This window comes from Neophocaena asiaeorientalis, unplaced genomic scaffold (genome assembly GCF_003031525.2).
Source record: "Neophocaena asiaeorientalis asiaeorientalis breed wild unplaced genomic scaffold, Neophocaena_asiaeorientalis_V1.1 scaffold89, whole genome shotgun sequence".
NCBI lineage: Eukaryota > Metazoa > Chordata > Mammalia > Artiodactyla > Phocoenidae > Neophocaena > Neophocaena asiaeorientalis.
This window is the reverse complement of record NW_020172592.1, coordinates 5,863,807-5,888,890: the sequence shown is the minus strand read 5'-3', so window position 1 is coordinate 5,888,890 and position 25,084 is coordinate 5,863,807. Positions and strand designations below refer to the sequence as shown.

Below are 25,084 nucleotides of genomic sequence, written 5' to 3'. Positions count from 1 at the left end.
AGGCTTACAATATATGGCCTTTATTGTGTTAAGGTATATTCCCTATATAATCAATTTGTTGAAAGTTTTTACCATGAAAGGATGTTGTACTTTGTCAAATTCTTTTCTGCATCTATTGAGATGATCTCATTTTTATTATTCATTTTATTAATTTAATAAAATTAATTTATTAATAAATTATTGATTTGCATGTGTTGAACCATCCTTGCATCCCAGGGATAAAGCCCCCTTGATCATGCTGTATGATCCTTCTAACATGCAGTTAAATCCAGTTTGCTAGCATTTTATCAAGAATTTTTGCATCAATATTCATCACAGGTATTTGTCTGTTGTTTCCATGTAATGTTCTTACTTGGCTTTTTGATCAGGACAATGCTGGCCTTGTAAAATGACTTTGGAAGTGGTCCCTCCTATTCAATTTTTTGGAAGAGTTTGAGAAACATTGGTGTTATTCTTCTTTAAATGTTTGGTAGAATTCACCAGTGAAACCATCTGGCCCTGGGTTTTTCTTTGTTGGGAGGTTTGGTTTACTGACTTAATCTCCTTACTCATTATTGGTCTATTCAGATTTTTGACTTCTTCATGATTCAGTCTTGGTATGGTATGTTTCTAAGAATTTATCAGTTTGTTTTTATCCAATTTTTTGGTGTATAACTTTATAGTAGTCTCTTATGAACCTTTCTATTTCTGTGCCATCAGTTGTAATTTCTCCTCTTTCATTTCCAATTTTATTTGATTTCTGTTTCTCTTTCTAGCTACTTTTGTCAATATTGCTTATCTTTTCAAAAAAAGTTATTATTTTCATTGTTCTTTTCTTTTGTTTTTCTAGTCTTTATTTATTTCTGTTCTGATCTTATTTCCTTTCTGCTGATAACTTTGGTCTTAGTTTACTTTTCTTTTCCTAGTTTCTTGAACTGTAAACGTAGCTTTTCTGAGATCTTTCTTGTTTCTTAATGTAGGCACTTATCTCCATAAACTTCCCTCTTAAGACATCTATTGCTGCATTTCATAGGTTTTGGTATGTTGTGTTTCCATCTTCATTTGCTTCAAGATATTTTTAAAAATTTCCCCTTTGTTTTCTTCCTTAACCCATTGGTTGTTCACGAGTGTTTAATTTCCATATTATTGTTAGTTTTCCAACTTTCCTCCTGTCATTGATTTTAGGTGTCTATCACTGTGGTTGAAAAATATACTTGGTATCATTTTAATCTTCTTAAATTTACTAACACTTGCTTTGTGACTTATCATATGACCTCTCCTGGAGAATTTTACATGTGTACTTGAGAAGCATGTGTATTCTGCTGCTGTTGGATGGAATGTTCCCTACATGTCTGCTAATCCATTTGGTCTAAAGTGTAGTCCAGATCCAACATTTCTTTGTTGATGTTCCCTTTATTGTTGAAAGTAGGATACCGAAGTCCCCTACTATTATAGTATTGTTGTCTACTTCTCACTACTTCAGATCTCTTAGTATTTGCTGAATATATTTAGGTGCTCCAATGTTGGGCACATATATATTCACAACTGTGATATCTTCTTGATGAATTGACTCCTTTATCATTATATAATGACCTTCTTTGTCTCTTGTTATTGTTTTTGGCTTTAAGTCTATTTTCTCTGATATAAGTATAGCTAGCTCTGTTCTCTTTTGGTTTCTACTTGCATGGAGTATCTTTTTCATGCCTTCACTTTGAGCCTATGTGTGCCCTTAAAGTTAAAGCAAGTCTCTTGTAGTCGGCATATAACTGCGTCTTATCCAGCCACTCTATGCCTATTTTGGAGAATTTAATCAACATACGTTTACAGTAATTATTGATAGGTAATGACTTCTTAGTGCTATCTTGTTAATTGCTTTCTGGCTATTTTGTAGTTCCCTTGTTCCTTTCTTCCTCTCTTGCTGCCTTCCTTTGTGAATTGATGATTTTCCATAGTGGTATGCTCTGATTCTCTTCTCTTTTGTGAATCTGCTACAGGGTTTTGCTTTGTGGTTACCATGAAGCTTACATAAAACATCTTACAGATATAATAGTTTATTTTACACTGATAACAACTTTGCATACAATAACTCTAAGCTTTTACTCCCCCTTTTTATGTTTTTGATGTCACAATTTACCTCTTTTTTAAAAAAATTATTTATTTATTTTTGGCTGCGTTGGGTCTTTGTTGCTGCACGTGGGCTTTCTCTAGTTGCGGCGAGCGGGGGCTACTCTTCTTTGTGGTGCGCGGGCTTCTCATTGTGGTGTCTTCTCTTGTTGCGGAGCACGGGCTCTAGGCATGCAGGCTTCAGTAGCTGTGGCGCGCAGGCTCCAGTAGTTGTGGTGCATGGGCTCACTAGTTGTGGCACACGAGCTTAGTTGCTCCACGGCATGTGGGATCTTCCCAGACCCAGGCTTGAACCCATGTCCCCTCCATTGGCAGGCAGGCAGATTCTTAACCACTGCGCCACCAGGGAAGTCCACAATTTACCTCTTTATATTGAGTATTTATTAATAAATTGTAGCTATAGCTATTATTAATACCCTTGTCCTTTAACCTTTATACTGTCCTATAACTTTTAATACAGCACCATATGACAGTATCAGAGTATTCTGAAGTTGGCTACGTGTTACTAATTAGCATCCTTTCATTACAGCTTGAAGAACTCCTGTCAGCATTTCTTGTAAGGCAGGTCTTGTGGTGAATTCTGTCAGCTTCTGTTTGTCTGAGAAAGTCTCTCTCCTTCGTTTATGAAGGACAACTTTGCTGGACAGAGAATTCTTGACTGGCAGGGCTTTTTTTTTTTTTTTCCTTTCAGCACTTTGAATGTATCATCCCACTCTCTCCTGGCCTGTCAGGTTTCTGCTGAGAAATCCACTGATAGCCTCATGCAGGTTCTTTTGAAAGTTATAAGCTTTTTTCCTCTCTTCATGCTTTTAAGATTCCTTGTTTTAGATTTTTAACAGTTTTATTATAATGTGTATTGGAGAGGATCTCTCTAGGTTGATTTTGTTGGGTGGCCTACCAGCTTCGTGAATTTGGAGATCTAAATCTCTGCCCAGGTCTGGAAAAAATTCTTAGCCACTATTTCTTTAAATAAGCTTTCTGTCCTCTCTTCTCCTTCCAGAACACCAATAATTCACAAACTGGTTCTTTGGATAGTACTGTATATATCATGTAGGCTTTCTCACTCTCTTCCATTCTTTTTTCTTTGTTCTCTCCTCTGACTAGGTAACTTCAAAGTTCTTCTCTTCTGTCTTCTGACTGACCTATTCTGCTACTTTTTACATGTGTACTTGAGAAGCACGTGTATTCTGCTGCTGTTGGATGGAATGTTCCCTACATGTCTGCTAATCCATTTGGTCTAAAGTGTAGTCCAGATCCAACATTTCTTTGTTGATGATCCCTTTATTGTTGAAAGTAGGATATTGAAGTCCCCTACTATTATAGTATTGTTGTCTATTTCTCACTTCAGATCTCTTAGTATTTGCTGAATATATTTAGGTGCTACTGATGCTCTTTATTATATTTTTCATTTCATTCACTGTATTCCTCAGCTTCAGAATTTGTTTGGTTCCTTTTAATATTTTCTATCTCTTTGTCAAATTTCTCATTTTGTTTGTGTACTGTTTTTCTAATTTTGTTGACTTGTCTTTGTGTTTTCTTTGAACTCACAGAGTTTCCTTAGAACACCATATTTGAATTCACTACGAGAAAAATCACAGATCTCCATGTCTTGGGTTGGTTACTGGAAGATTATTGTGACCCTTTGGTGGTGTCATGTTCCCTTGATTTTTCATATTCCTTGAAGTTCTGCATTGCTGTCTTCCCATTTGAGGTTAAAGTCACCTCCTCCCGTCTTTATTAACTGGCTTCAGGAGAGAAGTATCTTCCATCAGCCCTGCTAGTGATTCTGAGGCTTTCTCAGGCCTTCTCTGGTTACACCTGATCCACACTTCTTGCCCCCTCTTGTGGCAGAATCCTTAAGCTTATATGCCTCCCCTTGATCTGCAATGCACCAAACCATGTATTGGCTGCCTCCCTTTTTTCAAAGGTGGCCCTAAAGCTCATTTGTGGCTTCTCCCTGGCCTGCAGATTCAAGTCTGCATTCTTTGAGCGCTTGAATTTCACTCACCATCTGCCAGACCCTGCTCTCACCACTGCTGCTGGGAGCACACACAGGGAGCCAGCCACAGGGTCAGGGGGTTTGTGTGGGTGAGGCATACTGAGCACTGGGGACACCCGTGCACCCGTTGGAGGATCTGCAGGTGAGGCATTCCCAGCGGCTTCAGGGCAGGCTTCTTGAATGTGGTTAGCAGGCTCTGTGCCCCTTTAACACCCTCTGAGGGAGCTACGTGCCATTCTCCGTCTCTTCCTGCCTCTCAGTCATGCAGTTCATGTTTCAGTACTCTGGATGTGGGGAGAGAGAAAGGAGTTCCTTTGGCAGCCTCCTGTGAGCCACGTGTCACAAGCTCTCACTTTCCCTGAGAGAAATCACAGGCTGAGATCTCTCTTGGCCCTAAGCTGTGTCCCCTTGGGGGGAGGGATGGTGCAAGTCAGGACAAGCTGTTCCTCTCATCCTCTCAATGCTTCCAAACTTCGAGGTTTTTTTGCTCCAAAGGTGTGCTGGAACTTCTCATCTGGAAACCCGGACTTGTACAAAGGCTCTATGGTCTGTGGGTGATTGTCTTAGACAGTGTTTTCCAGGGGCTCCTGGACCAAGGCCAAGGGGCACTGGAGCCAGTTCACAGGCTACTGCACGGTCCACAGCCAGGACCCAGGTCTTTATCCCTATTAGCTGACTCACGGGGAAGCAAGGATCCTCTTAGGTCCCTTGGCATATGATGCTGGATCCCACAACTCCCAAAAAGGTACTTTTGTCTGTGCTTGGATGCCAAATTATGTCCTTGAGGGAGAAACAAAGGATGTCTTATTCCGCCATGGGGCTCATGTTACCCCTCGAGGGTTTGTTGATCTAATCTACATTTCCTTGAGAGTGTGCATTTTCTTTCTCCTCAATTTCTTCTTCGGGATTTACTGGACCATGTCCTCTGCCAATTCTTCCTTGGAGATGATGGCATTTTCTTCCTTTTAAAATTCTTTATATAGTAACAATACCAATTATTTATAATAAATATGGCAAATACTGCTCCCAGCTTGTGACTCTCAATCATGTTTATAGTGCTTTTTGGCTTCTCTTTTTATAGTCAGGGTATCATTTTCTGGTGATATTTTCCTTTTTCGTCATGTTTTCATGATGATGTATTTAAACTTATGGCACATTTTAATCACCTGCCACCAGAAGGATCAACTTTGGAAGAGACCAATTACTGGGGAAAGTGATGCATTATCAAAACAGAAAAAGAACTGTAGTTTTAAAAATGCAAAAGTATTAAAATCCTGTGAGAGCCCTTTATAAGAGCAAGGCAAGATATTCAATGTACATCAGAGTATACACTTCACAACTGTCCATCCTCTGCCCCATCTCAGCCCCTGAAATCCTGTATTGATCTATGTGGTTGGTTTGACAGCCAGCATAAAGTTGGAAGTTCAAGAATCAGCAGGATCAAGTCCAAGAAGAATGAAGCCAGATGGCTTTGTAGAACCCAACGTGAAAAGACATGTACAATAGGAATTGTTACACTGTTTAACCATTCTTACAAAAATTAATGAGAGTTTTTAAAGAAGTCCTTTTTTTAAAGTGCAGAAATGATCTTCAGTAGTCCAACTGGGAGACGATAGATTTACAGGCACTTTAGACAAGATGACTCCAGTCATATAAAAGTTTAGTTTTATTATAGGCACTTTACGCAAACGTTCAGTACTTTTTGCTACTTCTATAATCTTTTAGCAAGGTAGTCAGTTACAGTCTGAATAAGAAAATAGAAACACAAATTATACACTTTATTAACAAAATCTACTTTGAATGATTCTATAAATTTTATAATGCAATTAAAACCATTACTGTTCTCCAATTGATGCTGTTTCTTTCTGTTCCTTCAATTATAGTCTCTGAAGACTCTGAACTGGGTGGAATGATCTTCCACTGAAGCAGGAAATGTTAAATAAGTAACTCTACATAGTTTTCCCAGGAAGTGCTCACTTTTTCAATTTTGATTAAATGCCATATTTTAACACAAATATTAGGCAATATTTAATAGCTCATATGGTCACAGTTCGCTAGCGCTTTGCTCCAGCCTGGACACTGACCATGGAGAAGTAGATGCCCCTCTGTGCCAGCAGCTGCTGGTGTGTGCCGTGCTCCTTGACTTTGCCGTTCTGAAACACCACTATCAAGTCTGCATTCTGAATGGTGGACAGGCGGTGAGCGATGACGATACAGGTGCGCCCTTCTTGGGCTTTGTCCAGGGCTTCTTGGACAACCTGTTCAATAATCACACAAATTAACTCTGATCATAATAATCCACTCCCTTGAATTTCTCCTCCATAACAAGCCTCACAATTAATTTCTCCAACGATACGTGCTTCTTTAACAGTGGTGTCAATGGAATATAACAGATTTTACAAAGCAAGGGATCTGTCGTATCAGAAGAATACTGAATCCTAATTTGGTTTATCTCAGAGTTATGACTGTAAATACAGCCTATGCAATCATTTAGAAGCACTTAGTAGTGTCCCCAGCCTCGTGACATCCTTCTGGTCTAGCACTACAGTAAATACAGGAAGCCTGAGCACAGGCCAAACACAGCCTCCTTGAATTTTGTTATTTTTAAGATTAAAAAAAACTCAGAATGAGTTTATCTTTCAGACACCTGAACACTCCACTTCTTCTCAAACTGAGAACAATTGCTAGTATTTACCTTCAAGTACAGTCAGCTTTTAACACTGTTCTGTGCTTCCACTTTTTTTATATAGTTGTTGAGGAGATGCTGCCAGTAGTAATGGGACTATGGCTCCTGAATGCAGCTTCTTAGACCAATACAAAGTGATCCGGGGCTGACTTTTGGAGCACAAGCGTTATCAGACTAATCTGCCTTGTTTCATCTTAGTTCTCTTGAATGACAGCTACCGAAAGTGTTTAAATTCCACTGAAAGTAACAAAACTCAGTATCTGGCTGAATTGTGTTCTCTACTGTAGAAGACAGAAGCATAAATTTAAAACCTTTTAAGGGACAACTGCTTCAAGTGTGAATGAGTCCACGTTAAATTCTTACCTTTTCACTTTCTGTATCCAGAGCTGATGTAGCTTCATCCAGAAGCAATATACGAGGCTGTCTAACGAGGGCACGAGCTATCGCAATGCGCTGCTTCTGGCCACCAGAGAGCTGAGTTCCTTTGTCTCCTACTCTGGTGTTATATTTCTGTAAATAGGGTTTTGTTATGATGAAAAGTAGAACTGATAAAGTTCTGAAATAGTGTGTGCTTGCAGAAAATAGGATAACCACTTCCACATACACAAAAAAGTTTAGGTTCAGAAGCTAAGAATGGGTTGAAGGAGAGTTAAACAACAAAAAAATAGCTCTGGGGCTTCCCTGGTGGCACAGTGGTTGAGAGTCCTCCTGCCGATGCAGGGGACGCGGGTTCGTGCCCCCGTCCGGGAAGATCCCACATGCCGTGGAGCGGCTGGGCCCGTGAGCCATGGCCGCTGAGCCTGCGCGTCCGGAGCCTGTGCTCCGCAACGGGAGAGGCCACAGTGGTGCGAGGCGTGCGTACCGAAAAAAAAAAAAAAAAAAAAAAAGCTCTGAATGGCAGGATTAACCTCTCTTCTTGAAGACAGACGTTTGGGTCTTAAAAGTTATGCTTTAGTGCAGACAAGTCAACATATTTATGAGGAAGATGACTGTTGCAATGTGAGGCTCTTCCAGCCTTCTGGTTTCATTGCATTTGGGACAAAGATTGGTAGGAGGAAGGAAATTTGATTTCAACAGGCTATGCATAATAAAATAATTGAAACTCATTTTATTTATAACCAGCAGGTGATGCTCTCTGCATTATTTTAAAGTGAGGAAGGACGCAAGAGGGAGGGGATATGGGATGTACGTATATGTATAGCTGATTCACTTTGTTATAGAGCAGAAACTAACACACCATTGTAAAGCAATTATATGCCAATAAAGATGTTAAAAAAAATAAAATGTCGATTATGATAATATCGTTTTAAAAAAAATAAAGTGAGGAAGGGAAGAAATTCTTGGGATGCTAGCCTTTTGCTGTCTGTTTTAATAAGACTATCTCTAAAGCTTCAACAATTTTAATGGATGCTAAGAAACTCTATTCGATATCTAACTGGAAAAGCTGAAATCTCCTGATTGACTTTTGTTTTCAGAGTTCTCCTGAAATTTTTCACATATTGTTTCCCAGAGCAGATAACGCTCACTAAGTATCCAATGTGACAATAGGACAGGAATTAATAGGGTATGTAGGGAAGAGTAGAAATGTAATGTGTAACCTAAAAAAACCATATTATCTTTTTATTTTCAGGTCCTTGCCAGGCTGAAATGTTAGTCAAACTGTGGGCTCTGATTCTGACATCCAGAGTTTGACTTTAAAATTCACGTTCCACTTCCTACACTGTTGGTGGGAATGTTAAGCTGGTGCAGCCACTATGCAAAACAGTATGACGGTTCTTCAGAAAACTAAAAATAGAATTACCGTATGATCCAGCAATCCCACTCCTGGGCAAATATCCAGACAAAACTATAACTCAAAAAGACACATGCACCCCTATGTTTACAGCAGCACTATTCACAATAGCAAGACATGGAAGCAACCTAGATGTCCATTGACAGATGAATAAAGAAGATGTGGTACATATATACGATGGAATATTACTCAGCCATAAAAAAGAACAAAATAATGGATTTGCAGCAACATGGATGCAACTAGAGATTATCATACTAAGTGAAGTCAGTCAGAAAGAGAAAGACAAATACCATTATGATATCACTTATACATTTCCAGAATCTAAAATATGACACAAATGAACCTGTCTACGAAACAGAAACAGACTCATAGCCATAGAGAATAGACTTGTGGTTGCCAAGGGGGAAGTGGGGAGGGGAGGGACGGAGTGGGAGGCTGGGGTTAGCAGATGTAAGCTATTATATATGGAATGGATACACAACAAGGTCCTACTGTATGGCACAGAGAACTATATTCAGTATCCTATGATAAAGCATAATGAAAAAGAATATTAAAAAAAGAATGTGTGTATATATATGGCCGAATCACTTTGCTGTACAGCACAAATTAACACAACATTGTGAATCAACTATCCTTCAATTTTAAAAAAATTCATTCTATGTAGGATTGCCTGTTTTTACTTGCTATTTCTGGCAACCTTAGTTCTATGGCACTCAACACAGAGCTCTCCACCTGCAGGTGGAGTAAGCAAGCCCAGGGGAGGTTCCGGCAGATGCTTGGGACTGGCCCAGCCCAGAGCTGCAGCCACCAGGGAGGCTAGAGCACTGGAGCGAGTCCCATGAGGGTGCAGAGGTTGCCAGGCTGCACTGCCACAGTATCGACCCTGTTGAGGCAGATAAAGGCAGGGCTGTACCCCTGAGAGGAGGAAACTAGACCAGCCCACTGCAGGGTGAGGTAAATCCTAGTGCGAACCACTCAGGTGAAGAAGTAGGTCCTTGGACAGAAAATAGGACTTAAGTGGTTTTGCCTTCTCTTTCCAGGTCTAGACATTGAGGAAAAGACTTATGATGTCTACAAGTGTGCTCCATAAACAGAGCCCAGAGCCCAGAAAGGTAGGTCCCGGTGGCAGACAAAAGTGAGAGGGGCAAGGTATATTTCATAAGCTAGATAATAATTACTCTCTGTATTTGCTTTTGTTAACCCCTAGCCCAGTGGTTCTCACACTTTACCTGCATCAGCATCACCTGGGATATTAAAACACAGATTGCTAGACCCTACCTCCAAGTTTCTGATTCAGTAGGTCTGGGGTCAGGCCTGAAAATCTGCATTTCTTACAAGATCCCAGGTGACGCTGATGTTCTGGCCCACGCCCAGACTTTGAGAACACTGACCTCACCATGAGTAAAGGGAATTAAAGTTACATGCTTTAAATGTTCTAGCCTTGGGAAGGGCCAATTATCCACAGATGGGCTAGAAGGTTAAAGGAGGGGAGTGGACAACGCCTCTTCCCTGGAGCCTATGATGTGTGGTGACAGCAGGTATCCAAAGAAGAGCCTCCAGAAAAGGAAATCTTGGGAGAGGGTTGGGGCCATAAGGCATTGCCATCTTTCCCCATGAGGAGAGGACCTTCTCCGCCAGTTTCAGGCTACTGAGCTTTACTTTTTAGGGGGGCACTTCCTTAAAATAAAGAACATAACTTATGATAATGGGGGGCGGGTGGGTTAGAGAAGATAGGTCTAGATTGCAATGCAAAATACAGGACCTAAGAGGCTTAAGAGAGGGCAAGAGGTTCCATTTACCTAACTTCGTAGGAGGAATTCAGAAGGCATCTGTGGGACAACAGCCCAGGGAAGGTTTCAATAATCAGCAAGCAGAGGTTGGGGCACATGGAATGTGCAATGGTGAGAGATGACACTCCAATGGCTCAGCCTTACTCAGAGCCTTCTTTCTGGCACGGGGCCAGTTCCCTGGCCTGGCCCAACTCCACAGAGGGAGGTTTGAGGCTTGGGGGAGAGTGGCAAGGAGGCAGAAGGAAGGTTGGGAGAGAAATGGTGGGGGAGGGTCACTCTTGCTTCTGTGGGCCCTGCACCCAGACTTGGAAGGAAAGGCCTCCCAGGCATATGTATTTTTCGGTCAGGCTGCTCACAGGGAGTGAGTCGGGTGATCAGGTAAACATCGCATCCACTGGGGATGGGAAGTGCAGGCAGATGCTTGTATACAGGTGGACGTGTGTTTTAGCTGCTCATTTCACCTTTGGGATCCAGCCCTTTCGAAGTCACAAGCATAGGCCAGGGGGGCTGCCACAGGCTCCCAGGCACCTTATTTGGAGAGAGACTTACATCAGGCAGCGTCTCGACGAAGGGGTGTATGTTGGCCTCCTTGGCTGCCTGCACGATCTCCTCCTGTGACACGACCCGGCTGTTGTCCCCGTAGGCGATGTTCTCGCCGATGCTGCAGTCAAACAGGATGGGCTCCTGGGACACGATGCCCATGTGTGCTCGGAGCCACTGGACATTCAGGTGCTTTATTTCCTTGCCGTCAATTAGCTGAAAACAAGAGATCACAGATCATCTTCAGAACCAGCACATTTTTTGAATTTAGCAAAATTAATATCGTTATTTCATACATTAAGACTGCCAAGTTATTATGAGACTTTTGTTGTTGTTTTCAGTTTGGATTGTCAAGGTTAACTGAATAAGGTCATAATTGTATGCTTTGAGGAACCATCATATTTCTTCTGTTTCAACCCTATGCATGTGGTAGGCAGAATAATGCACCTCTCCTCCATCCAAGACATCCATGTTCTCGTTCACGAAACCTGCGAATGTTACTCACAAGTGTAGACGGAATTACGATGTAAGGTTGCTCGTCAGCTGATCTCAAAATGTCGAGGTTACCTTAGATTATCCAGGTGGACCCAACATAATCATAAGGGTCCTTAACTGTGCAAGAGGGCGGCAGGAGAGCGTGTATCACAGTGGAGCAATATGAGAAAGACTCAACCGGTCACTGCCGGCTTTGAAGATGCAGGAAGGGGCCACGGGCTAGAAAAGGTAAGAAAGCAGATTCTCCCCTAGAGCCTTCAGAAGGCACAGAGCCCTGCTGACACCGTGACTTTAGCCCAGTGAGATCCACTTTGGACTTATGACCTCCAGAATTTGTAAGATAAATTTGTGTCGTTTCATCCCACTAAATTTGCTGTCATTTGTTACAGCTGCCACAGGAAACTAATAAAATGCATTCTAATTCTGGGATGTATTCTGGCATCCTTATTCTTATGTACTGATTTTTCACAGGAAAAGTAGCCACCATTAGATTGGAAATAACTAACTGCTATACCGTAGAATAGGTTTGTAGGTCACGTTTCTGATCTGACCTGTTAGTTAGGATCAAGTTTTTGAGGACTTAAAATGAAACAGAAGTGAGTGTCGGAAGGTGGCTGTTATATCTCTAAATCGTTGTTGATCTTAGGAATGTGAATTAATGTCTCTTAGTTTCTTTGTGTGTAAACTGGGAATGATAATTCCTAAAGTCAAAGAATTGAGGATTAAATGAAGTCATGTATGAACCCTACTGAGCACAGTGCTGGGCACAGGGTATGTGAAGGACTGTCTGCGATCTGGATCTGACCCAAAGGAGCTGGAGGGAGAGGCTGCCCTTTCTCTAGTGACCTGTCTCCCCTTGGATTATCCTGCAGAAGCCTGGGGCATACCCATACAGCCTGGCCGATAATAATCCTTGCTCTCTGGTGCAGATGTGTCTGCCCCAGAGACCTACTTTGCAAGAGAACGCTGGCATTCAAGTGAGAGCTGTTCATCCTCCCTGAAGAAGACAGCAGTGACTCAGCTTTGAGCTTTTATAATAGTGGTGATGAGTATGTCCTGAGCTATATATACACTTTGAATCCCGTGTACCTGGCTGGGTGCCTCTGGGAGACAGCTGGCCAGGGGTAGGGTACAGTCTTTGCTGCAGGAAGACAGCTTCTGTTTGTGAAGCTGGCAGGTGCAAGGATGGATGGAAAACACACCCATGACCTTATTAGTACCAAGCCCGGTTGCCATGGAGACTGTTCCAAGCATCTATGCTCCAGGCTTCCTCACAGTGTTAAGTGAAGGTGGAAAGTAGAGAGTGAAGAGAGGCAGGAAAAACCATACAAGTATGTGGCGAAACAGCAGATCTTGTTAGCTGGAACAGTGTGAAAAACGGAAATCTGAGGAAAGAAAGAGTAGTTTTTTAAAAAACTTTTTTCCAAGCTTATACCCCTGGGAGAAAAAATAGACACCATCAAACGAATACAGTCAGACAAATATAACCGATCCCAGGAAGTTTTCATGAGTTTCTCCATCACACTGCATACAAGAAGACGCTTGGGCCTCCTCAGCCCCATGCTACACACAGCAACTACAAACTATTTAAAACCTGTGTTTGCTAAAGAATCCTTTCCTTAGGGGAAACACGTTTAGAAGACCAAATATAAAAAGATCAACGTAGAGCTTCTTTGGCTGAGGCATGGATGGCCGTCTGAGGGAAGACCAAGGAAGTCCAGGGCGTCAGTGAACACTGCTCAGAAGATACTGGTCCTGGGACTTCCCTGGCGGTCCAGTGGTTAAGACTCTGCACTTCCAATGCAGGGGCTGTAGGTTTGATCCCTGGTTGGGGAACTAAGATCCCACATGCTGTGTGGCATGGCGGGATAAAAAAAAAAAAAGATACTGGCCTAAATAAAAACTTAAAGTAACACACTGACAATAACAATGGAAGGCCAAAAAACAAACAAATAAACAAAAACAATGAAAGCCTAAATTAAAATGACGAGCTATCTCTATTCCAAACTTAAATCTACTACCTGATTTCAGTAGCACAATCAAATGTTAAATATGTATTATCCTGCTGTATGTATTTACTCTGAAATGGTAATCATAGATAAAATATTGAGCATTGACTATATTATAGGTCCTGTTGTAAGCACACCTCAGGCCCTCTCTCGTTTAATATTCATGACAACGCTCGCGAGGTAAATGCGAGTTTAATCCCCATTTTACCGATGAGGACATGAGCAGAGCTAAGTCACTTGTGCAAGGTCACATTCTTAGTGATTGAGGGAGCTCAGATCGGACCTACACACTACAGGTTGGATTTTAGCAACACAGTGTCTCGGAATTGAAAAATACTGTCTTCCCTCAAAAGAGCAATGTCTCCATCTTAGCCCCGGCACCCACTGGGTAATACCCAGACAACAGGCTGCTAACTGTGTCCTAAGGGGGAGAGAGGACTCTGGTGGCAGCGCATAGCATGGGCTGGCAAGGGAAGAAAGGAAAGGTCAGGGGAAGACTCAAACCAGAGTGAGTCTCAGTGAAGCTAATGAACTTAAGATTCAAGGACGCCCATTTGCGGGCAAATGCTGGGAGTTGAATGGTGTTCTGGATGGGAGAGAGCCCAGGTCTTCTGGGTAAGCATTTAGGATAACCTGCCTAAAAAGGAGAGGGACCAGAGTCTTGAAGGTTTCAATATTTTGTTGTGAATTTTTCTCATTTGAAGGAAATATTCACTTTCATATCTAATTGTGTGTTCATAACTTTGTATTCTTTCAAGTAGAGTCCCTGAAATTGTACAACTTTCAGGTCCCACCAAACTTGGAAACTCCACTCTCTGAACAATTCCATAGCTTGGTTTTGCAAGACTCGCCACAATTTGACCTAAACCTTTTAAAGTTATCAGTTCAGAGGTTCTCCACCTCTGGTTGGCATCAGAATCACCTGGGAAAAATCATAAAAATGAAAAGGCTAGGCCCTGACCTTCGTAAATGAGCCGGGGTGGCTGTGTTCTCTATTAGCTCTCTAGGCCATTATGATCCACGCCAGCTTGAGAACCTCCGCTCAGGTCAATGTTTCTCAGAGTGTGATTCGAGGCTCGTTGACGGTCATGAGGATTTCCCGACCTCCTCAGGGTCAAGTCCTTGCTTCAAATGATCATTATGATCAAATGATGCTCAAATGCATAGACTCATTTTTTATGGCAACAAGAACTAATCATAGGACTTCCCTGGCGGTCCAGCAGTTAAGACTCCATGCGCTTCGGGACTTCCCTGGTGGCACAGTGGATAAGACCTCCAAGCTCCCAATGCAGGGGGCCTGGGTTCGATCCCTGGTCAGGGAACTAAATCCCACATGCATGCCACAACTAAGGAGCCTGCATGCCACAACTAAGAAGCCGGCCTGCCACAACTCAGGAGCCCACATGCCACAACTAAGAAGACTGCATGCTGCAACTAAGGCGCTGGCAAGCTGCAGTTAAGGAGCCCACCTGCCACAACTAAGACCCGGTGCAACTAACCAAATAAATAAATAAATAAATATTTTTAAAAAGACTCCAAGCTTCCACTGCAAGGGGTGTGGGTTCAATCCCTGGTGGGGGAACTAAGATCCTGCATGCCACGAGGTGTGGCGAAAAAAAAAAAAGAAAAGAAAGAAAGAACTAATCACTAATAACCTATTAACTGAGTTATTCAGGGTCACTAATTGACATTCATAAACAAAACTTGGCACATTTACTAATGTTTATCGAGGGCACTTCCACTAAGAAGTCTGGCTGCTGTGGAGCACTTGGCAGTATTTCGAAGCTCTAGTGTAAATGCGCAGGAGAAGATCATCGTATTCCCTGCAATGGAAGAGGACACTATGTTTTCAGGGCATGATCAGTGTTGTCTTGAGATGGTTACTGTCCTATACACTCAGCATTCATTTCCATATTCTTCTGTGTCTGTCCTTCCACATATCAAGGGAGTAGAGGACTAAAAACTGTTTCCCAGGCTCGCTCCTGGTTCTAGAAGTAACTGAGGTTCTACCAGTGAGATGCAGTGTGCAAAATCTGGGAGACAGAGGCCGTGGTAAAGAAACACCTGTGTTTTGGCAGACGGAAGTTTCTACAACACCCAGACTCTGGTCTTGTGTCTTCAGGTTTGGAGCAGCTGTGACACTGGCATAATTTCCTACAACCTCCTGGCCACAGGACCCCAGCTGAGATGCTGTAATTTGAATGTTGGGAGTGCTGACTTTTACTTTTACTTCCACTCTTCCAGCCCTTCCAGTGATTCTGTAAGCACCGAATTCCCCTTACTGAATATGTATCTGCTTGAAATACCCAGAGCAGTTTCTGTTTCCTACACTGAACCATAACTGATACGGTCCATGTTTTCAATTTCGCTCCCCTTGTGCTTATGAACATGGAGAATAATCATTAATTTCTTTACTTTCTTCCTGTCTAATTACTGCACGTATGTTTACCATTGTTGTTTTCAACTCCAACACTATTAACACCAAGTGTTTTTTCCCATTACAGTGACTGTGAGTGTAGTGAGGTGTGGGGGGGTGGAATTCTTTTGGTCTTTCCTAAGTGGGTTATAATCAAAAAAGTTTGAGAACCATTACTCTAATTAAATCTGCTATTTCAGCCAAACTGGCCTATCTGCTGCATTGGGAACAATCATCAGCCACAGCTCACGTTATCTCTTTCATCGAACGATGTCTTGACTGCTCACCCTTACAGCTTTATGCAACCAGCTCTAATTATCCCTTAAGAACCAGCTCTAGGCCTGTCTTCTTCTTTAATAGAAATCATGGAAGGATATGTCCCATCTCTTCAGTTGAAATCTTTGAGGACAGACACCATCCCCTATAACTCATTAGAGCTCAACATTTAACACACTGCTTAAGAAATGTCTCTTAAGGACCACGATCAGTGTCTGAGAGCTGAAATTTCCTCCTCTGATGGCTTCACGTGTCAGCAAGGTTTTCATTGAGAGTTCTCTGTCCAAACTTTAACCACAAAATTGAAGCATGAAGTCAGAATTCACAGAAGATATAAAACAAGGTAGTACAAATAAGGAACAAAGCTTAAGGACGAACAAAGTTTCCACAACTGTCAAAGAATGGACTGAGTAAAGGCGTAGCTGTCTGTGAATACAGTAAGAAATATTTATGATAACTGTGACTACCGTGGGGAAGTGAAAAGGGCCCTGGCCTACAGGATGAAAATTCTATTTTCACATCAATCATTAACGCAAGTAGGGTCCATACAGAGCTGGCAGGCATTGGTCTGACTATACAAAGTAGGTGTCCATCCTGGATGGGCAGCGCCCAGGCCCATTCCAGTTGTTAAATATTTTGAATATCACCTCTGAGTTTGACCAGTAACTCAGTGCCTACATAATGAAAATGTTTTCCTCTGAATTCCATTCCTACCTAGTTTGATTCTTTTCCTAGTCCCCATTATAGTCATTTAAAAATCTATCCCTGGTTGGGGAACTAAGATCCCACAAGCTGTGCAGCACGGCCAAAAAATAATAATAGTACTAAAATGTCACTACTCCCTTCAAGACTCCTATCTCATTCCCAGTACCTAAGACAGTCCCTGACAGGAACTCACTGACAGTTTATTGAATGTTGCATGAATAAATCTGACCCTTCACTTACTCTTTTGTTCAGGAAACAAAAGAGAATCCCTCTATGTTCTTTATCTGTCTCCCAAATTTGTTGATCTTGCTTTTTTTCTTTTTCCTTAGAAGGTGTTTGAATTCCGTCTCTCCATCAATGGTTTTATCTCATCCTCAGCCATAAAAATGTTCAAGATTCCCCATGCTAAGCATCTTCCCTGGGCTCTGCCTCCCCATTTTTATTTTCCTTTCCTTCTCCTTTGATCTTCTAGCTAGTCTACACTTCGCTCAGTCTCCATTTCCCCTCCTGACCACACCTCAGCCATGCTCAACTGTTTCCTACCACCATCACTTCACTGAGAAGACTGTGAAATGTCAGAAGCAGCCCATTCATTGCAAAATCCTCCCATGTCTTTTCAGTCTCCGTCTTACCCCATCTCTCCATGGCATTTGTCGGTGCCGACTACCTTCTCCTTGTTGAAACCCTTCCCGTCGCTGGCGTCCATGTTACTAGTCTCTCTCAGCACCCCTCCTCTGTCTTTCTGGCTTTTTTTCCTGCATCTGCTCATGTAAACTGAGACCTAACCAAGGGAAGGGGGATGGCTGGTAAAAAGGCTGCTTGCAGAGGAAGGCAGAGTAGCAGGGTTGAGGGAAAGGCTGGAGAAGTTGGCTGGGGCAGTGGACACAGCTTGGAGACTATATCTAGGATGTCAGACTTTAAGTGGGACCACTGTTTAAAAGTGTGTGAAGCCACGGCTTATAGTTGAGAATTAAATACATCTAGGCAGGGGTTTCCCTGGCAGTCCAGTGGTTGACACCTTGCCTTCCAGTGTGGGTTCGATCCCTGGTCGGGGAGCTGGGATCCCACATGCCACATGGCCAAAAGGCCAAAGCATGGAACAGAGGTAATATTGTAACAAATTCAATAAAGACTTTGAAAATAGTCCACATCAAAAAAAAAAATCTGAAAAAAAATACATCTAGGCATTTAGAAGATGAAAAAACTGAAATGCGCTGAATAAGAAAGTGTGCTCAGACCTAGAGATTATGACACTAAGTGAAGTCAGACAGAGAAAGACAAATATCATATAATATCACTTATATGTGCAATCTCAAAAAATAATAAAAATGAACTTATTTACAAAACAGAAATAGACTCACAGACATAGAAAGCAAACTTAGGGTTACCAAAGGGGAAACATGGCAGGGAGGAATAAATTATGAGCCTGGGATTAACATACACACACTACTATATATAAAATAGATAACCAACAAGGACCTACTGTATATGTTCCCTATAGTATAGGGAACTCTACTCGGTATTCTGTAATAACCTATACAGATAAAGAATCTGAAAATAAATGAATATATGTATATATATATATAACTCAATCACTTTGCTGAGTGATTTACAATACTGTAAATCAACTCTACTCCAATAAATTTTTTTTAAAAAGAAGAAAAAAAAGTGTGCTCACCACTGTTCCAGCCAAGGGGTCGTAGAACCGCTCCAGGAGCTGGACCACCGTGCTTTTCCCACAGCCGCTGCTGCCCACCAGGGCCAGCGTCTGGCCCTTCTTCACCTCGAGGCTCAGCCCCTGAAGCACTGGGATGTCTGGTCGAGTGGGATAGTTGAACACGACTTCATTAAATGTCACATTTCCTTCCACTGTATTCTAAAATCAGAACAATAACATTAAATTTGCTGCAATCCTGAAAATTCACAACAGCCAACCCTCTCTACCGCTAGGTATCAGAAGGTAGTGAACTTGTACTACAGTCAGGCTTCAATTGTAACTGCTAAAATGTAATACATAAGATCTAAAAGGGTCAGTGTTTTCATAGCATGTCTCATTAACACAATACAAATGTGAAAACTCAAATCTGTTCCCCAAGAATAGGGTAACCTACATATAATAAAACCTGATTAGCAGGATTTGTGTATAAAATGGGCAGTATTTCTACATCCGTGTGGCTTTGTTCTACAAAAGTACTAGACGCTAATGTGTATTACCAGCATTTACTAAAATGAACTAAAATGACAGAGAAACTTTCATTTTATTACCACCAAATAAAAAAAGGACAGATTTTATTAAACTTCCACTTAGAATACTAAAATTCATCAGTCAGGAGCAGATCATATAATCAAAACATCAAACTGACCGGCTTTAGGCCTTCCGTGCTGTAGCTGTCAATCACAGGGGTTTTTTCAATGACCATGATGACGTGGGCTGCTGACACTTTGGCCTTGGCATAGTCAGGAGCAAATGAACTGACCTGACCCACAGCCATTGCGCCAAAGACAATGGCTGAGAAAACTCTGCCAATGACAAAGACAAAATGTGCAAAGAGTTAGGACTGCAATGCTAGAAAGGTGACACTCCTACACCCAGAGAGCACTGTCTCAAACAGTCGCAACACGTTAGTCAAAAAGTTTCAAAAAAAAAAACCAAACACTTTTCCTTGTAAGTTCATATCGGTATAACTGACTGATTGTAAACTGACCCCATGTTTCATCTCTCTCTGTGTCCTCACCTTCTTGTAAGTGACTTTGCAGCTCCTCCATTGAAGAAGGAGAATTTGTTTTCCTACCCTTTGAATCTGGGTTGGCCTTGGAATTTGCTTTAGCCAACAGGATGTGGAGGAAGTGACTGTTGCCAGGTCCAAGCCTATGACTCAGGGGGCCGTGCATGTTTCTCTCTCTCCCCGCCACTACCACAAGCCCACCTAGCTGCTGGAGGACAAGGCACAGACAGAAGAGTGCCGTGGGCCCCAGCCAACCAGCCTGTTACCCATTGCACACAAGAGCAAGCCCAGCTGAGATCCACTATTCCCAGATCAGCAGAACTGCCCAGCTAACCCCCAAACTTAAGGGCAAAAATAAATGTTTATTATCGTGTGTCACTGGGGCATAGTGGGTGGTTGTCATGCAGCGTTATTTGTGGCAATCAATAACGGATATAGGCATTCTGCTGGATTACATCAGATTCTTAGAAAAGCTGTGAACTGTACCACAGACAGTTCCTTAAAGAGCCAGATATCATGCTGCTTGCAAGATGCATCGACATTCTTTTTTTTTTTTTTTGCCCATGCCACACGGCTTGCAGGATCTTAGTTCCCCCACCAGGGATCGAACCCAGGCCACCACACTGAAAGCGCCGGCTCCTAACCACTGGGCCACCAGGGAATTCCCTGCATCGGCGTTCTTAATCTATGACATGGGAGTCATAGCAGCTGAAAGTTGGGAAGGACTTCACAGAATGTCAAGTCCAGCTCTCAATGCTTGTGCCAGGGCACATCCCCTAAGCTAGCTTCCATCCTTGGTTTTAGGACGGAGGAAGTTTGATTGAGGAACTCTATTGTTAAAAAGTTCCTTTTCAAACCAAGAAAAATGTACATCCTTTTGCATAATACATCCCTTCAAAGTACTGGAATATTATTTTCAAAACCCTTTGCATCTTTGGTAAGTCCCTTCACTTTCAACATTTCAGCTGCCCTTCTCTGGACACGTTTATCAAAATGCCTTTTCAGGGCTTCCCTGGTGGTGCAGTGGCTGAGAGTCCGTCTGCCAATGCAGGGGATGCGGGTTCGTGCCCCGGTCCAGGAAGATCCCACATGCCGCAGATCGGCTGGGCCCGTGAGCCATAGCTGCTGACCCTGCGGGTCTGGAGCCTGTGCTCCGCAACGGGAGAGGCCACAGCAGTGAGAGGCCCGCGTACCGCCAAAAAAAAAAAAAAAAAAAAAAAGCCTTTTTAAACAGCGAGTATAATATTAGGAATCTCCCAGAATAATGCCATGAGTCCATCAGGTCCATTCCTTTGGACTCTATTCCTGAGTTAATGTAGCACACAGTGTTTTTTTCTTTTTAATAGCTCTAAATAAATCACACAGATGGTTCATCTTGGTCTTGTTATCATTTAGACCTGTGGAATCTGTTCAAAATGGACTGCTCTTCAGCCAGGTCTCCCCTATCCCTTACTTGGAAGATGGATTTTCCGAATCTGAAAGTCCAAGAGTCAGCAATTTCCATCAATTGAATACCTTAACCTCGGAGTAAAGCGATATACCAGATAATTATCTAATCAAAGCACCAATGCCAATGGTGCCTGGTTTTGATCTTTTGGTTATAGTTATAAATAGCACCTGCATATCAATTATGCAGGTGCTACTGAGTGGAAATTTTAAATCTTCTGTTGGGGTCATCCTGAGAAATCTGTAACGCACGCACAAGTCAATGTCTAAATAGGATGGAAATATCACACTAACACATATTCCCAGGCTTCGATGATGGTGCTTTAAATGTAAAACTGTATCACCACTAATTATGGTATGGTATCAAAGGGCAGCTCAGCCATCACCAAACCTAGACACTCGGAAAAATTACACGTGTTTTTCACTACCAAACTACATATTTTAGTATTTTAGAAATATTAGTTAAGTCCAGGTCTCTCTTCTCCTGACTGAGGTACAATTGTCTGCATTCACAGTGATGGAGCAGATACTCCAATCGAGCTTCCTTTGTCATTTCTGCATTTCTCCAGCTCTTACCTTCTAACTGCTTTTCTCTTATGAAAGAAAGCAAATTTATCCTGGAATCTTCCGGGGCTCTCAGAACTCAGTGCTCCACACTCATTCTTTGGCCGCCCTGTTTAGAAGGCTTTAAAAGGAACCAGGTCCTTGGCCCTGGGTTAGGCTTCTTCCCAAAACACCCAGGCCTTCTGGAAACTCCTCATTGAATCACCACCCCAGGTAGCCATGGATTCAAGAAGGTCAAATGTGTGAGTCAGCGTCGGGGAGAAGGGTAGACACAGATTCCCCAAATGAAATGAGATGCTTCCAGGATAATACACGGAGACTCAGAGGCAAAATGCCATCTTCTGAATCACCAAAATCTCTTCATGAAGCTTCACAGTAAGCTTTTCTATCCAGGCATGAGATGTGCGCCTTGGTTTGATTTCTAGAGTTAACTGTAAAGACGACCCCCATACTTACAAGAGAACATCCTCAAAGTCCATGATGCCATGTGCCACCAAGTAGGCGCCAAAACGGAAACAGCCAGCGTAAGAAAAGTACATCATTGCCTGGGTGATGGAAAACGTGATTCCAAAGATGTGTGCTTTCCTCAGAGAGTTTCTGAAAAGACGACATTCTGAAACTTACTTGACTTTCAATTCTCAGTCCTTAAAACGTACCCTTTCATAGGTTAGCAGTGGGGTATGAAGGTGTAGCAGACCAAAATGGGTTTCGTCTCCAAAACACTAAGTTCGGTCCCCACATCACCACTTGTGAGAATTTAGGAAAATACCTTGTCTCTGAACCTCAGTGTCTTCATCTTTAATGGAGAAGTAACCACACCTCAAAGCATTAAGGTCAAGTTAAAATAAGCCAAAGACAACAAGAAGAGTTTGTTAGGGATTAATAACTTCCTTCCCTTTCCCCTACCCGTGGACATATAATACGTACGTACTCTGTAGTAAACATTCGTTCAACACACGTTGACCCAAAACCAAAAGCTCGAGGGACCAGGAAGGGCCAACACAAAGGAACCAGGCATGTTCTTGCCCTTGGGGACCAAGGAGTCAAGTTGGATTGTTATTTATGCAATGGAAGTACCTTATGAATCATGTGTTAAAGGACGAAAGGAGAAGCACTAAGCCTCTAGGGGAGTTAGAGAAGGCTCTGCAAAGGAGTTAACACGTGGATTTTCTGATCCACATGGAACTGGGTGATGTGGAGGCGCGAGAGGCTGGTGAGTGGGTTGCCTACTCCTGCTTTAATCAGATCAACTTCTGCTTTTATCTGTTTCATATACTGGGATTTCAAGTGAATTTTTTTTCATAAAAAAAGACTCTACTTTCATTTTAAAAACTTTGAAAACCCACTGATAAAAGAAGAAAGGAGACTCAGAGAGGATGGGCTTGCTTATGTTCACATCACTTTTTAGAGCCCTCACTGTGAGTTCATTAAAGGAAGAACAGAAGGTCTGCACGAGAGAAGGGTAAAGAGAAGAAGGAAGGGTATACCCAGGAAGACCACCCCCTCAGGCTCCACAGATACCTCAAATTTCATGTTCCACAAAAAACTCATTCCCAGTGGGAACATATAAGAGCGTCATCATGCAAACGTAGCATCAGAGTCATTCTCAACATCCTCTCTCCCTCCCCTCCCCTCAGTTATCTGCTCCTACAGGCTCTGCCTCAGAGATGTCCCTGCCTTAGGTCAGGTCTTGTGATTCCTCTCTTGGATTAATTATAATTGCTTCCCAATTGGTTCCCTTCTAGAAGTCTCTCCACTTGTTCCCTACCTTCTGGCCAAAGCAATCTTCCTGAAAACAAATCTGGTGATTGAAAAACTTCCCATACTCCCCTCCCACTCTTCAGTGGTTATTACCTGTATGGTACCTGCAAACTCAGGGCATACATATATTCAAACTTCTCCTCCCGAGTCAAAGAAACAACAGTTCGGAAGTTTTCTATTGCTTCCGTGGCAATCTGTAACAGAGAATGTCCCATTACTAAAGGCACCAAGGCCAACAGTGGCAATTAGTTTGAATTCCATATAAGAGATTCGTAAAATTAATTTTATTAATAAGTATTATTTACATATTAAATAATATTTATTATGACTCCTGAGCGTCTTTGCTATAGAAAAGGATACCAAGTGACTTATCAAATCGAGATTTAGGTCTGGAAGGAAGATGGGCTAATTCAAACTCCTCTCTACAGAAAGAGAAACTGAAGCTTCAACAGATGAAGGCCCTTACCTAAAGCCACATGGCTTTACAGTAGCAAAATTTACAGTAGCAAAATTAACCTAAGAACTCCGTATTTTATCTCCATTGCAGTGCCCTTTCTTCTATGATGGTCACATTTAAAGTTTATAATTATTATATATATAAAAGTTATTATAATGTCATTAAATTATAATATTATTAAAATACCTATAAAATGTAATGTTTATATCTTTCTCTGTATAATTGGCATTTGAGACAACTAAAGAATATTTGGAAAATACTGAAAAGACAGAGAAGGTAATGAAAAGTTACATACTGGTGTATTTTGCATAATAGCTTACATGTTGTTATTTTCTAAACTATACCTGTTTAACAAAATTGGGCTCAAGTTCTATGTTTGGCTCCATAGCCTTCTTTTTTACCTTAACAAATAAAGAGACGTTTCAAAGGTCATTAAATATACATTAACAACGGGATGTTTAAAGGGCCACTTACTACCCCAGCCAGCTAAGCAGTCCTTTACTGCTGAACAGAGCTTTCAATTCTTATGAAAAATAATGCTGTGATAAACATCTTCATACATAAACGTTTGTCCATATTGAATTCTTTTCTTTTTTTTTTTGAATTATTTTCTTAGGAGAAGTTCTTAAAAGTTAAATTACTAGGTCAAAGGGAATAAACTACTTTTTAAGGAACACAGCACATATTATCAATTGGTTTTCCAGAAAGTTTCTATCTATATTTTAATTGAATTTAACTTCCAACAAGGCTATTTGACTAGGACAAATACATCCTTTACCACCTTTTGGAGTCTGGGTAAAAGAGCTATGGAAAATACAAAAAACATCAGTGTACAAAAGGAGATTGCGGCCTGCACCAGCATGAGACCCTGAAGTGCCCTTCTATCTTGTTCTCCTCATCTGTAAAATGAGTAGGATGGACAAGAGGGTCTCTGAAGTCCCTCTTAACCCTAATTCCAAGAGAAATAATTTTTAGAATTGTAAGTCTAAATTATAAATCAGTAAGAGAAATTATCCTTATTGTTTAACACGTTCTTCCTTTCTCTGGCCTCTACACTGGTCAGAACTGATTCTAATACAGACACATTCAATTACATGAGAGTGATTTACAGCACACACAAAAAAATCACAAACCCAAAATCTTACTTATTCTTTACTGAATCCTACACAAATACCTAACTTCAAAGATAATAGTGGATATTTGATATGACATTGTTGGTTTTAAAGACTAATGCAAAAAATATTAGAAGAAAAAAATTAATACCATAATCTTCAAAACAAAAAGATATTTAAAAAATAAAGTCAAAAATATTATACTCT

General features: G+C 41.6%; 1 protein-coding gene across 1 annotated transcript in view; it reads right to left on the bottom strand.

The window, feature by feature from the left end:
- Positions 1–5,780: 5,780 nt before the first annotated feature.
- Positions 5,781–25,084, bottom strand: part of ABCB1 (ATP binding cassette subfamily B member 1) — a 106,213-nt gene continuing 86,909 nt past the window's right edge. Inside the window, exons 22-28 of the mRNA XM_024738489.1 lie at positions 23,402–23,502; positions 22,004–22,144; positions 19,175–19,331; positions 18,490–18,687; positions 10,920–11,126; positions 7,152–7,298; positions 5,781–6,360 (exon numbers count right to left, since the gene is read on the bottom strand). Of these exons, the coding sequence (XP_024594257.1) occupies positions 6,157–6,360; positions 7,152–7,298; positions 10,920–11,126; positions 18,490–18,687; positions 19,175–19,331; positions 22,004–22,144; positions 23,402–23,502 (1,155 nt within the window). The 3' untranslated portion in view covers positions 5,781–6,156. The remainder of the gene's footprint in view (positions 6,361–7,151; positions 7,299–10,919; positions 11,127–18,489; positions 18,688–19,174; positions 19,332–22,003; positions 22,145–23,401; positions 23,503–25,084) is intronic.